At 40.2% G+C, this 15254-nt stretch overlaps 2 protein-coding genes across 19 annotated transcripts in view; one reads left to right on the top strand and one right to left on the bottom strand.

Annotated features, from left to right (window-relative positions):
- Positions 1–5172, top strand: part of caska (calcium/calmodulin-dependent serine protein kinase a) — a 94727-nt gene extending 89555 nt beyond the window's left edge. For 7 of the 17 annotated variants that reach the window (XM_088314603.1, XM_088314594.1, XM_088314600.1 and 4 more), the window contains 6 exons: positions 559–639; positions 1872–1952; positions 2036–2238; positions 3326–3409; positions 3547–3573; positions 4464–5172. In XM_088314603.1, the coding sequence (XP_088170729.1) occupies positions 559–639; positions 1872–1952; positions 2036–2238; positions 3326–3409; positions 3547–3573; positions 4464–4640 (653 nt within the window). In that variant the 3' untranslated portion in view covers positions 4641–5172. The remainder of the gene's footprint in view (positions 1–558; positions 640–1871; positions 1953–2035; positions 2239–3325; positions 3410–3546; positions 3574–4463) is intronic. The other 10 variants (XM_088314612.1, XM_088314605.1, XM_088314609.1 and 7 more) reach the window with 5 other exon arrangements.
- Positions 5173–7428: 2256 nt separating this feature from the next.
- Positions 7429–14040, bottom strand: nyx (nyctalopin). 2 transcript variants are annotated; one of them, XM_088315377.1, is made up of 6 exons: positions 12964–14040; positions 12750–12814; positions 11734–12020; positions 10597–10686; positions 10382–10503; positions 7429–9273 (listed from the first exon to the last, which is right to left on the bottom strand). In XM_088315377.1, exons 2-6 carry the CDS (start codon positions 12769–12771, stop codon positions 8454–8456), a joined length of 1341 nt encoding a protein of 446 aa, XP_088171503.1. In that variant the 5' UTR covers positions 12772–12814; positions 12964–14040; the 3' UTR covers positions 7429–8453. The 2 variants fall into 2 exon arrangements, with proteins under 2 accessions (XP_088171503.1, XP_088171502.1); XM_088315376.1 differs by having other exon boundaries at positions 10382–10686; positions 12964–14037.
- Between the last annotated feature and the right edge of the window lie 1214 nt (positions 14041–15254).

The raw sequence follows: 15254 nt of genomic DNA on the forward strand, positions 1-15254 counted from the left end.
GTTGTTTTCGTCCCAACAACAGAAAGCTGGAGCCGCTTCGTGTGCCTTTTGTGCGCGTGTGTTTGTGTGCCTCGATTGGTTACCGATCGAAGCAAGTTACTTTGTAAATTCAAAGTCGAGGCAGACATTCCTCAAGTAATGCAAGAGATGTGTTGCGGTGTCAGCAACAGCGACTTGTGCATTTTGTACTTTGCAGTTCATTTGTTGGCTCGCAAAGGAGCGCTCGTGTCACGGATGATAAGAACACAACAGAAATGTTCTTATGCTGCATGCAAACTTTTAGGACTATGTGAAATAAGTTTAGAATCTCTGCATTGAATTTTCTGTACATGTAAAAGTTGGGGGTTCATTTTTTTTTCGGTTTTGTATTGGGATCTTTCTAAGTCATCGGTTTTCACGAATGCTTCATTACATCACATCAAACTTGTTTGAGATTATTCCCAATGAAATCTAATAAATACTGTATTTGATACTTGATTGACTTTGATGTGAGTCAGTTGGTGATGGAAATCTATTGCGCTCACTTTGGCCTTCCTTTCCTGGCTCTCGCCCCTTCAGTGTTTGACCAATTAGATCTGGTCACCTACGAGGAGGTGGTCAAGCTGCCCGCCTTCAAGAGGAAAACGTTGGTTTTGCTTGGTGAGACCACGCCCGCCTTTTCACCTGCCTGTGTGCTTAGTGTAACGCAATCAATGCTTTGCTCACAACACAAATGATCCTGCTCAAATTCGCAGCAACCCACACATGTTGTTTTTTCTGATTTTAAGTTAAATATATTAGCGATTCAGATAACGGATAGATCAGAAATCAGAAATCGCTTTATTGTCATTGTACAGTGTGCAACGAGATTAGAGAGCGCCCCTCTCCAGTGCAATGCAACAATAATTTAATCAAATATATAAATTAGATAAATGAAAGAATAAATAATGAGATGGAAAAAAATATGAAATTGGATAAATAAAAACACATTACGTCGCTGTTCTACAAGGTAAGGGTGGTCGTGTGTGATGGGTGAAATGACATTAACGACTATCAAGAATGAATTTCTGCACATAATTGCTCTTCCTTTCGTTAAAATAATCAATTGCTAGACTCAAAAATGCCCCATTTGTCATAACACGTCACAGAAAATCGTGATTAGGTGAGTTTTTTTCCCCCCATAAAATCAGCAAATGCTGAACCACAAATATGCAGGGTTCACTGCATTTGTATAAAATACATGTAAAACTTGTCTTAATTAACCAAAGTACAATGTTAAGTAACACCGGCCAACAGCAAATTCTAATCAGAGATGGCTTTGTGCCCCTCACCGTATTTTTGACAATTTGAGTGAAATATTTTTATTTTTTGGTTTGACCTATGAAAGCTTGCGCAATCCGGATTTTACCATGCGATGTAATTCAAAGCTATGATGTTTCAGAAAATAATTCCACCTGTTGCAGAACCTAACCATTTACTCATAAATTGTACTAAATAAATATACTACCGAAGTAACAAGGGTGGATTTGTAAATCAGCCCCCCCCCCAAAAAAAAAAATCATCCAGAAAAGATTACTTGCTTCTCTGATGAAACAAATTGTAAACATTTGTTGACCAATGTGGAGATGAAAATTAGGAACTTATTGAATACTTTGCAATTACAAAATAATTTGTCGACATAGCATAAAACAATTATTATATTTCTTGTAAGATAAATACCAATGGTTTATAAATCCGAATTACTATTTTAAATTGTGCCAATATTTTAAAAATAATTATTTTTGTTTCTATTTTCAGTTTATGTATTTTTTTAAATGTTTTTTTATGTTAAAAATGTCAACTTAAAATAATGAGCTGCATAGTTTGCCTTTAAAATTTAGGTTTTTTTCCAGGTGCTCACGGCGTGGGCAGGAGACACATCAAGAACACACTCATCACCAAACACCCTGACAGATTCGCCTATCCCATCCCACGTGAGGCACACACACACACACACACGCACACACCCTTTGCGGAGTTGTCAGGTCTGTTAAGCTCCCCGCCGTGCATCCCGCAGACACGACGAGACCTGCGAAGAAGGACGAGGAGAACGGCAAGAACTACTACTTCGTGTCGCACGAGCAGATGATGCAGGACATCAGCAACAACGAGTACCTGGAGTACGGCAGCCATGAGGACGCCATGTACGGCACGCGCCTCGAGACCATTCGCAAGATCCACCAGCAGGGACTGGTCGCCATCCTGGACGTCGAGCCACAGGTCTGCGTCGACACTCGCGGTGGATTTCCCGCTCACATAACGTCAAAGAAAAGTTCTTGCAAAAATGAAGTCACTATATGATATGAAATACAAGAATAAATGTTTGACAATTTCCTTAAAAAAATGTTTCATTATCAGAAACTTTTTCATTAAATTATCGAAAAAATGTCCAAATTTTACAAAGAGATGAAAAAAAATATGAGGAAAAATATGGAAATTAAGTTCTAAGATTAAGAGAAAAATTCGTTATATTAGATTATAGATGCTATATTACAATAAATGTTACATTATATTTTTTAAGTTATGGGGAAAAAATACAATTACCAGAAAAGACATTTATTCATTTTGCAATATTTTAGTTATTTTACAACAATGTAGATTTAATATTACTAGGATGAATTGCAATAGCAAGTTTAACAATAATAATGATAATTCTAAAAGAAATCAGTCACAATCATTAAAAGAATACATTTTACAAGAATACGTTTTTAATATTCCAAGAGAAAATATTTCACATGAATGAATGTGTATAAATAAGAAAAAAGTCCCAGTTTTATAATAATTGTTCATTTTCTGTCACGATAAAAGCCTTCAAATCATGTAAGTTATACTCGTCAACATATTTTTACTCAATTTTGTAATCAGAGAAGCAAATAAACTCTAGGTGTCCTTCTTAATAATTATATATTAACTGTATTCTAACATGAACATTTGTTACATTTGTGAATTAAGGGTTACGTTCAACAACATTTGGAAGTCTTTCCCGAAATGTCATTGTTATAAATTACAACGCATGGTAAAATCTGAATCGTGCATATGCTTTCACAGCTGAAACTTAAAAAAAAAAATATATATATATATATATATATAGATAGATAGATAGATTATATATATATATATATATATATATATATATTATAATGATTAAAATTTAAATTGTTTATTTATATCTTATTATTATCTATATTATATTATATTATATTATATTATAGATTCATTTCAAGAGGAAAATATTTAATGTACAATAATGGAACAAAAAAAAGGAAAATGAAGTCAACCTCACTATGGTTTGTGTGTTTTCTGACAGGCACTGAAAGTCCTTCGCACGGCCGAGTTTGCCCCGTACGTGGTTTTCATTGCGGCGCCAACCATCACGCCGGGCATCGACGAAGTAAATCACATCACACACGCTTTCTTGAATTTACATGGAAAAGTGTGAGCATGATGTCTTAGCATGCATTGTGCATGTGTCTTTGATTGCTTCTGTATCTTTGCACACAATGCATGCGTGTTTCTTTGGCGACGCAGACGCCCAGGTGGTGTCGCACACTACCAGTAAGTACCACCTGACACCTGCTGGCCAATTGTCATACATTGTTAAACGTATGTGTGGGGGAGTGTGGATGTGTGTGTGTGTTTTTTTAGTCTGGTCTAGTGGGTGTGCATGCGTGTCTCAGTGTGTGCGTGTAGGTGTGTGAGTGTGTGTGTGTTTTACCCTCACCTGCTGCCATTCATATCTTTAAATGAAACAAAATAAATCATTTGCAGAAATTAAGTTGTAATTTTCCAAGAATGATTTCATAGTATTTGGAAGAATCCAGTAAAACCGTACAGTCTTTTACAAAATTTCATATTAATGCAAAAATAATATAATGAGAGCGCAAATCCAAATTTTAGTAGAATTAAATCATAATGTTAAAAAAACGACATGGTAATTTGCACAAAAATTAAATAGAAGAAAACATTATAAATTATAGTAAGTTATGAAAATAAAATTATTTGATTTTTTTTATTTTTATATTATTATTATGTTATAGTACTTTTGTAGAAGTCCAAACATTCTAAGGTACAAAAAGGTGGATGTTATAGAAATAAGTAACAAAAATAAGTAACAACTTTGAATTGAATCAAAATTGAATTTTAAAGCTTAACATGTAATTTTATGTTACTATACATATGAATATGAAAGAAAAACTTGGCAAGTTGTAATTGTCAATATTAAGAGTGAATTTTACAAAAAAAAACATGGTTCTTAATTGTCAAACATAAAAACATGTAATTTGATCAAATTAAAATAAATAGTTTTTACTTTACAACAATAAAGTAGTGACACGGCGTTGTGAAGATGTTATTTAATCAGCTTCAGTTTGAACTCGTATGAAAAAGGAATCAGACCAAACATGATGTCATCTGACGTACTTTGGCCCCTCCCCGCCCTCACTCAGGACGAGTCCTTGCAGCGTCTTCAGAAGGAGTCGGAGATCCTGCAGAAGACGTACGCGCACTATTTCGACCAGACCATCATCAACAACGAGATCGACGACACCATCGGCCACCTGGAGGAGGCTGTGGAGCTGGTGTGCAACAGCAGCCAGTGGGTGCCCGTCTCCTGGGTCTACTGAAGCCCGGCCCAGCCCGGCCCCGCAACCTCCTTCGCCGCCATTGCCATCGCCGTCCGAGATCACCTCGCCATTGTCATTGTGGTGTTGTACTACAAAATGAATATTGTCTGTCCGTACCGACACTAGGACCTTTTTTACTAGATGTTTCTTTTCAAGAGACAAGTCCCGTTGTCCCCCCAACCTAATGAGACCCCGCCCCCTGTCTTCGGTGGACCCTTCTGACTGGAAAAAAGAAAAAGCACACAAACATGTTTCGGCCCTCATTATTTATTCATCCCCCTCCTACTTTCCTTTTTTTGTTTGTTTGTTTTTTGCATTTTTTTAAATCCTCTCGCTCCACTGACTTGGACTTTCTAAATAAATCCATACATGTGTTGTTATTATTAATGGAAAAAAAAGAAGAGGATAAGAATCATGCATGTGGACGATTTTGGTCAGTGTTCCTCGTGTCCCTCTGTAAAGAGATTTAAAAGAAAAAATAATAATAAAGAAAATGTCAAAGATGGAAAATAATGTTGAAGATTCTGGAAGGTGATTTGACTGGACGTTGTCTTTTGCACACATCCCTCCAGTCATGGTCAGGTGTCCATCTTGTTGCGTTTTTCATATTGGACATCAACTCTTCATCTTACAAATGTGTTCTGGCTTTTGACATGGCTGCTTTTCGTGTGCAAAGAAAAGTGCGTGTGTGTGTAAGGTGAGGCAGTGTGATCGCATCTCATCCGCATGATTTATATATATATATATATATATCCTTACATGTGTTGGACTATTCAACTTTGCAGTGGTTTTATTTAGTTTTGTTTCCACTACACAGTGCAGCAGCATATACCCAGAGCTGCATTCTAGGAAGGTGTTTAAAGAGACAAAACAGGAATACAAGAACAAAGTTGTACTTCAAGAAAAAAAAGGGCATCTTTCATGACAATCTTGTATTCAGGGTGAAAAAAATACAAAGGATAAGTTTTTACTCAAACATTGGGGGAGTGCAATATGATGAGGACATTTTTTGTAAGTGATATTTTAAAATAATAAATTCAAGATGTAATGGGGGGGGAAATCTGTACTTTTTTATATTAAAAATGTGGTAGATCTGAGATTAAAATATTTTCTTATTTATAAAATATTTAGACGGTGCATATAAAAAGTCTACACACCTCTGTTAAAAAGTTTTTGTGATATGAAAATATATCCATCCATCCATCATCTGTTCCGCTTCGCCTCACGAGAGTCGCAGGTGTGGTGGAGCCTATCCCATCTATCTTCGGGAAAGTAGGCGGGGTACACCCTGAACTGGTCGCCAGCCAATCGCAGGGTATACAAATATGAAGAACCATGCACTCTCACACTCACACTTCGGGGCAATTCGGAGTGTTCAATCAAACCATCTCTGGCCCTGGGAGGATGAATTTGATTACTAAACAATCTTCCCGATTGCTGATCTTGTTTAAATTACACGACTGCTGCTGAAGGCGATGGGCAGATTAGATTGACATGGCCACAAATAGTGGCTGAGCTCTGATTGGATGGAAAAAAAATTCCAATGTCCTAATGTATTAGAAGCAGTGCATCTTAGAGAAACGCTTCAAAATGAAGAGAATAAACTGGAATGTATTGATAAAATTTCAAGGAATATTAAAATTGAAATTACAAATGTAGGTCAATGCTCGTGATGGTCTTCAGGCATCAGATGAGGCTTTTGTGACCCAGTTCTGCGATAACTACGATGAGAAAATAAACAGCCAGCGGTGTGCTGGGAAGATTTGTTGCGGTTAAGCTCAGTGACACGTGCGGTGAACTCTGCAGGCTTGCATTACTGCATGCAAATGATGCTAAATGACGGATGTCATCCTGACATCGCCGCCACTGCTCTTAGTCCCGTTCTAATCCCTCATTAAAAGGGGCCAGTGAGCAGATTAGTCCTCCTGTGAAGGTGAACTCCGCGGTCGAGTCGTCGAGCAGCCATGTAAAGCATCCGCTTTTTTTGTTTTATTATTTTCATAAAAATATGTCATGTGACAGGGAGTTCAAAAGCAGCACAGGAGCTGTCAAATTGCAGTATGAAGAAAAAAAAGCAAAGAACCAATTTTAGCAACCTCAAGCAGTATAATGCGATAACCACTTCTATAGGGGGGAAATCAATGATGAGTACGAGGATAAAGGCACATTGCCATAAAATATTTTACTTTACTTATTTTTTACTTTATTTGTACTTTTTACTATTGTAATGCGAATCTAATTTTACAGAAATGAAGTTGGAAATTGTGGAAAAACTCAAGAATACAGTTTTAATATGAGAAAAAACGTGAAAATGTTTTTGGCTAACTTCCAGGTTTTAAAAAAAGTAACTACAGAAGTAGTCAAGATATTATCCCCCAACAATTACATGAACAATATTAGTACAAAATAAATGCAATACAATGAGTCATATGTTTACAAAAAATGTAACATTTAATACAAGAAAAAAAAAGAATTTTTGGGGACTTTAAAGTTATTACATAACAACATTGAAGTTTTGTTGATATAATCCGTCACAAGGATCAAGTCAAAATATTATGAGAATAGTCTTATTGTTGTTATAAGAAACAGTCCGAATTTTGTTAAATATTTTTTATGAGGAAAACAATATGTACTATGGATTAATTGTAATATCAAGACAGTTAAGTGGTGTAGGTATAACTTTACCTGTGCTTCTTTAATATGAGCGAGGGGGGGGGACAAAAAATGTGACATACTATTGTGATTAAAAAAAAGGGACGTGAGTATAAACAAAAGCAGCACACAGTAGTCAAAATATTTGAGTTTATTAGTAGAGAGGCAAAGGAATGTTTACCAGTCTTTACAAACAATTCCCGCAAATTCTCATTCATAAGTATAATTTTATCAATGACTCCGTGCGGGATTGTGCGTCGCGGGATCCCATCCATGCGCGGTGAAATCGGAAGGGTCCATCCACGGGAGGCACAGGCACGTTGTCAACGACTCACAAGCGATAAGAAGATTAATGCATTTGTGCAGAGAGAGAGAAAAAAAACGACAGAGAAATGGACATTTGTTTCACTACATCAACCTTTAACCTTGAAACAGACAAAAAGAGCACCTGTAATGTGCTATGAGTACAATTAAAATGTGTACATTCTGATCGCCACTTGCTTCGTGGCTTCAAGATGAGAACGGCTTCTTTTATGTAATGAGTTCCTCTATCAATGTAGGTTACAGTAAATTAAATCCTCATGTAGGGCAGTGTGTCTTCCATTGGAAAAGCTTTCACGTGTTTGTGAATCTCATGCGCAACAAAGTTTGCCATTTGTCTCGAAGCAACTGAATAAGACCCAAGCCACAAGGAAGTAGGGAGCCCGATTCATATAGCCCGAACCAGAACTTGAATGCTAAAACTGCCCCTCATTTCTAACCATTAAAGTTGCCTTTCAAGTCCCTAATTGAAAATACAATATAACTCCAACCTGGAGTTGGCAAATCCAGGTCCAGCAAGTGAAAACCCTTCCACAATTTGGCGTTAGCCACAGGTGCTTCCACTCAGGAAGTAGAAGAACCCGTGGCTAAAGACAAACTGTAGCAGGGTTTTCACTTTCTGGACCTGGATGCGCCTCCTTGGCCCCAACCATAATTGTGATCCTCAAGCCCTCAAAGCTAACATTAAACCGCTCCCGAATCCTATTAATGAAATCAACACCTGGCCCGTGGCTTGAAGATGAACACAACTTCTCTTATGTAAAGAGTTCATAAAAGATGATCGTACATCATGCCATCATGTCTCTCACTGCATTTGCAGTCCGTAAAGCTTTCACACATTCATGTGTAAGAAAGTCCACCATTCATCCCGGAGAGACAGAAAATTAGCCAAGCCACAAGGAAATAGAGAGCCGACATCTGTGTTTGACCGTGTTGCCCTCTGACGCTCGCACTAAGCTGTGCGTCTTCAGCTTCTGGCAGCGTCCCATTGCGAGCACTGTCCGTCCCGTTGACCACCTCTTCCCGCAGTTCCTGCTGCAACAGCCTGGAAATGAGGCTGTTGAAGCGATTCTCCGTGGTGGAGGCCACCTCTGAGGACACCGTGGTCAAGTTCAGTTCGCCGGGGTCCATGCATGTGCCGTTCACTTTGGCAAAGACCACCTCGCCCAGATCAAGTCCTGCCACCGATGACGGTGACGAGCACGGGATGTCCCGCACCAGATTGTAGTTCTCCATCCACTCCTTCAGCCATTCCAAGGAGCAGTCACACTCCCACGGGTTCTTAAAGAGGTAGAGGCGACCAAGGAAGTAGATGGGCTGGAACACTGGGAAGGGGAGAGTGGTGAGGTTGTTGCTGTTCAGGTGGAGTGTGATCAGGCTGGTTAGGTTCTCGAAGGTTCCTTCCTCAATATACATCAGCTGGTTTCTGTCCAGATACAAGATCTCCAGTTCAACCAGGTCACTGAACCAGGTTTTGGAGACATTGGTTAACTGGTTGCCGCCGAGGTTGAGCATCTTGAGGCGACTGAGGCCCTTGAAGGCCAGCCACGGCAGGTTGGACAGCAGGTTGTCGTTGAGGTAGAAGTTCTCCAGTCGCACGAGGTCCTGAAAGGCCTGGTCATGGATGACATTGATGCGGTTCTCTTGGAGGTTCAAGTACCTGAAATGATAAGGGAACAATTGAAGGGAACATCAATCCAAAACTTTAAGGACCAGAAGAGTCTCTACCCAAGTATGAGATCCAACACGCAAGCATTAGAAAAATTGTGACAAAATCCAGAAAGTCTGCAAGAAATAAAAGAGCTATATGAAATACCTGAAAAAAAAAAAATATATATATATATACAATATATACAATATATATATCAAAACACCTGACCCTAAAACCGCATCTAACACAAACGAAACTTCCCCTAATATGACATTAAATTGATAAAAGGCTGGACTGGACTGCAGACACTGCGATGTGCAGGAAAGAACAGAGACGCATGGATTGCTGTTAGTAAACATTTCAAGTTACCATCTTTAAAAACCATAAACCAAGTCTGAAACCTTGGTGTGGTAAATAGAATCGGACCTGACCTTCATCAGTCAAATCAAATCAATCACGATAAGAGCCTTTGACAAGCTGAAAAACATAACCCGACTGAAGGCTTGCATGCTCCAAGCGAACCAGGAGAAGCTTATTTAAACTTACATTGCCAGTAGACTTGATTTTTGAAATAGTTTTCGGACTGGACTCCCTCAAAAGAGCATGAAAGAGCAACAGCTCATTCATAACGCTGCAACTTGAGTTGTGACCAGAACAAAATCTAAACACAGTAGGGCTCTGAGGTCTTCCGACTCGGGTAAAATCGTGGAGCTCAGAATTCAAATCGAACATGGTGAAAGCAGCATTTAGCTCAAGAACACCTACGACAGTTCCTCAAGAACCCCTATCCAGCCTTTACATGTTGTCCTCCTCCAACACAACTGATTCTAAACAGGCCGGATATGAGCTCTCAAGGACCGGACTTGGACATCCCCGCACTCAGCTGTGATGTCTAATATTACTGTGGTAGAGCAAGATGGCAAATGCAGGACCAGAAATTAAAAACCCTGTCACAGTTTGGTTTCGGCCACAAGTGGTTCTACTCAACCTGCAGATAAACGAGCTTCCGAAGTAGAAGCCGAACTGAGGCAGGGGATTTTACTTTCTGGACCTGGATTTGTAAAGAAGTTCAAAAGGTCGTGATCCCAACCATGACAGCCACGGGCCAGAGACTTACTTGAGGCTGCCCAAGCCCAGCAGCGAGTTGTAGGCCACCGCCTCAATCTTGCTCCTCTCCAGGTAGATGTGGGTCAGGTTTTCCATACCTCGGATGGCGCCGGGGATCCTGCGGAACTTGTTCTGGAAGCAGAGCAGCTCCTTGAGCGCCATCTGCTCAATGAAGATGCGATCCGGGATATTGAAGAGATTGCAGTCGGACAGGTCAAGGCGCACCAGCTTCTTGAGGCCTGTGAATGTCCGCGTGTGAAGATAGCTGATGTATTCGTTGTGCGCCATTTTCAGTTCCACCAGGTTGGAGAGACCCTGAGCAACAAAGTTTTGAGAGTGCAGGTCCAAGGCAAAATGTTTTGCAATTAACAGTAATTAATGGTCAAGTGAGTTTGGAGAAGTATTTTTCATGAGGGAGACCAGGGCTGAGGAAATAAAGTTTTAAGACTTAATTATTCGCGTATTATTTGTCACCTCGTTTCAGTTACATCAATAATTATTTGCCTCAAATTATCCATCCATTATCTTGACCGCTTCTCCTAGGGGGGGGGCGCTGGAGCCTATCCCAGCTATATTCGGGATGTAGGCGGGGGACACCCTGATCTGGTTGCCAGCCAATTGCAGGGCACACAGAGATAAACAACCATCCGCACTCACACTCATACCTCGGGGCAATTTCGATTGTTCAATCAACCTGCCATGCATGTTTTTGGAATGTGGGAGGAAACCGGACACAGGATGGCCAGAGCGACCTCTGCACTGTGAAGCCATCGTGCGAACCAGTCGTCCACCGTACCGCCCTAGATTTTATTTAATACTGTTTCTATACATTTGAAGGTATTTTTATATATCTAGGTTACTACATTTGTTATTGCACTTCGTTGCTCTTGTTTGTTGTAGTCTTTCCAGATTGTCGTTGCAATTTATTTTTTTTAAACCAAAAATAATAAACCAGATGGCACGTCTCTCATTAAATGCATAGAATACTGTTTGTTGTTACTCTTAGTAGCTCCAGATGATATTCATTATCCTACTTAAAGCCTGGTTTAATAAAGCACTAATTAGTGTGTTATTACATGCGCACTTGGCAAGTAGTGGAGAAAAAAAAAATGCTTTAGATAACTGATGATCTTCACCAGATATATATAAATATATATATATATATTATGTATTTTTTTTTCAACTCAACAGAAAACTGTACAGCAATTTAGCCCATTTTGACATACTGAGTGTTGCTTCCACATCTGCTTCCATGATCAATAAAGTAACTAAAATTGCCCATGAAGACGTGGGCCAGTGTTGAATAGAAAATACCCCACTACTGTTTTTCAAGACTGAGGAACAGGACCGGTCCATTCTGACCTTGAAAGCTCCAGGGGTGATGAAGGAGATGTTGTTGTGGTCCAGTGAGAGGGACTTGAGGGACGGCAGGGTACCAAAAGCCCTTTCTGACAGGAACTTGAGTCTGTTCTTGTCCAAGTTGATGGCCGAGGCCTCGCAGGGAAACTCTCTGGGCAGTTCAGCGAGGCCCGCGCGGTCGCACAGTACGCTGCAGCTCTTCTCTTGCGTGCAAGAACAGGACTGCGGACAGGCCCGAGCGCATGCCCAGCGGGCCAGCGCTGCCGGGGTCAGCAGGATCAGCACGGAGACTGAGGATAACACCAATGTCAAATCCGTAATGTTTACACAAATGCACGCATAGAGGGGATTTTGTGATTGATTTGATGAGTTTATCTTAGCTATGTATGGAAGTCTGTACTCCTAAGAAACATTTGTGAGTTTTATATAAATTTGCGGAATTAGTGGCCAAAATTTTTTATGGGAGCAATCTTGAGTTTTACCTTCCCACATAGCTAGGTTTGAGAATATTTGTTGAAGTCCTGGGGTTTTGTGAATGAAATAATGGGAAAATTACTAGTGGTCCTAGATGAGATTTTTTCATCTCCATTTAAATAACACAAACAGTAATGTAGTCGTATACATTGTAGTTCCTTGTTCGATTAAACATTCCTGGAATAACCACATCGTCAAAGGAAGCCTGAGGAAAAGGGCAAATGATGATGTGGTTCGCAATTGATTGACAGCTCTCTTGTCCCAAATTGCGTTGATGTGATGGTGAACTCAGCGGATATTAGCCACACAACAATAGCTACTGCCACTGTATGTACCTGCGGGGATTTCACTCTGTTCCACCTCTTAGTTTAATCATCCTGTGTGGATGAAGCCAAAGACTCGACAACACAGTTGGAAAAACCGACAGCCCAACACAGCCTGTCATGCAATTCCAACAACACATCAAACCTTTAAAATATTGAGCCCGTTAATATTTAAAATACACTACAGTACATACTTGTAATGATCATTTTCTTTATACTGACCAGTGAAAGTGATGGACGTCATTACTCTCAACAGTCATCTGAGAGATGCCAGGATTAACGGAGCTCTGAAATGAAACAAAAAAACTGCAAAACTCTACAAGAATGACCACAATAGGAAAACAAAACAAAACCAAAAATAAATCGCATCCACATTCCTATTTTGCAGGAAACATCTAACATCAGGAAGGACTTCAGGACACGCACAAGGTGTTACCTTTAGATCGTTCCTGCTGGTTGCATCCATTTGGGGAATAATACAAAAAAATAATAAAAAGTCACCATCCAAACACATATCCGTGCATCCATGCTGTGCAGCCCATGTGCACACTTTGCTTGCTGGTCTGCTGCCATCCTCTATGTGACTTTCCCAGTAAAAGCCTTTCAGCATTTTGAGCCTCCCACTCTTGCAATGTGTGTCTGCACACACACACACACACACACACACATAAAAAGCAAAAAGCCATCTCTTAATGGCAGGCAAATCCCCCTGGATGTTCTCATGCATGGAGATGGAGATTGGAGGTTGGCAGCAGGATTACCAAAGTAAAGCAAACGAGGCAGAGTGTTACATATACACATCCATCCATTATCTATACCGCTTGTCCTCACGCGGGTCGCGAGGGGTGCTGGAGCCTATCCCAGCTATCTCCGGGCAGTAGGCAGTGTACACCCTGAATTGGTTGCCAGCCAATCACAGGGCACACAGAGACAAACAACCATCCGCGCTCACACTCATACCAAGGTTGCAATTTCGAGTGTCCAATCAACCTGCCATGCATGTTTGTGGAATGTGGGAGGAAACCGGAGTACCCGGAGGAAACCCACGCAGGCGCGGCGGGAATGTGCAAACTCCACACAGGAAGGCCTGAGCCGGAATCAAACCCACAACCTCAGCACTATGAGGCCATCGTGCTAACCAGTCGTCCACCGTACCATACCGAATTTCAAAGTGACATTAAATCATCCAACCAAATTTCAATTTTAACGGGTGTGCCGACAATGCAGGTATGAAAGCATCTTAGCGTTAGGCGCTATGTGACCTGACCTGTCCACTTAATTTCCCCTCCCTTCAGAGTGAAACCAATAAAGGCTGCCAAAATTGGGGCAGGCCGAGTGTCACAGAAGTGGGTGCATGCTGTCTAATGTGGTCTGCTTTTGCCGCTTGAAAAGCACCATGAGGTCCGACATTGAAACGGCAAATGCAGGTCAACTGAGGGAGGATTTGAGCTTTGCCGCTCATGTGGTTTCCCACGGGAATAAACATGACAGTAAGTGGGACAAGGGCAGGACAGGCCAGTATGTGTGTCATTTAATTCACTTTTCCAAAATGTTGCACTTTCATTTACCAACCAAAAGCCATTATTTTCAAGCGAAAACTGTTACTCACATATTCCATACTCACTTTTGTCATCGCGACAGCTCTGCTCCACGTTCAAATTTATTTGGTTACATCAAATAGGAGTAAAAATGAATGAGAATCTCAACAAAATCCCCAAATTAGGAAATTGTGTATTTGGTTGGGGTTAAACAAAATTTGCAAATAAAATTTGTGCAATATTTTATTTAAATACCATATCGATAAAGATTTGTAAAACTCGGCGAACATTGTATGCGGCAAAAATCCAACCATTTTCATCCATCTCTATGTCAGCCATTTTGCCACCTGCCATCAGCAAAAAATGACATCACAGTTGCTCAGGACTCAGACTGAACTGTGATTTAATATTTAAATCTACAAACCCCAAGTTCCCAGAGGACATCATAGTCATATTGATGTCCACTGGAGTGGGATATTGTGTGAAACACAAATAAAAACAGAACACAATGATTTGCTAATCAAGTACAACCTAGATTTAATTGAATGCACTACAAAGGCAGGATATTTCATGTTCAAACTGATACATTTTGTTTAGAATTTCTCAGCAGCAACACGCTCCCAAAAACTGGGACATCGTCAAGTTCACCAATGTGTCACCTTTTATTTTAACAACATTCAAGAAACATTTGGGAACTGAGGGCCAAGGGCACTGCCAGGAATTTTGGGCCCCATAAATTGAAATACTATTTTAATTTGTGGAGAAACAAAATCTCACAACCAACCAAAATCTTTTCTGATTTATTGTAATTTGAACATCGGTAGAACAAAAACCAACAAGCTGTCGCTCCAGAGCTTGCCATCACATGAACCACTAACCCACCTTGCCGACGAAAGAACTGAGTGACATATTGCCCAGCCTTGGCTTCTTTCTCCTACCTAAGCTTCGTTGCGTTCCGTTTTTGGCTACCAAACTTCAAAGGCATCTTGTCGTCTCCGCCTCCACCCAAGTACAACGGTTTCTCTTTAATCCACTTTTCAAGATCATGAGAAGCCAATATTGAAATCAAGATTCAATTTTGATGAATTGTGCAGCCTTTCAGTGGAATGAATAACAGTCTTATGGGCAATTGATTAAGTTGGCAGCATTCAAAGAAAATCTGTGAGAAAAATGTTTAGGGGGAAATAAG

This window comes from Idiotropiscis lumnitzeri, chromosome 14, assembly GCF_059441095.1.
Source record: "Idiotropiscis lumnitzeri isolate Australia: NSW breed Sydney's pygmy pipehorse chromosome 14, RoL_Ilum_1.0, whole genome shotgun sequence".
Taxonomy (NCBI): Eukaryota; Metazoa; Chordata; class Actinopteri; order Syngnathiformes; family Syngnathidae; genus Idiotropiscis; species Idiotropiscis lumnitzeri.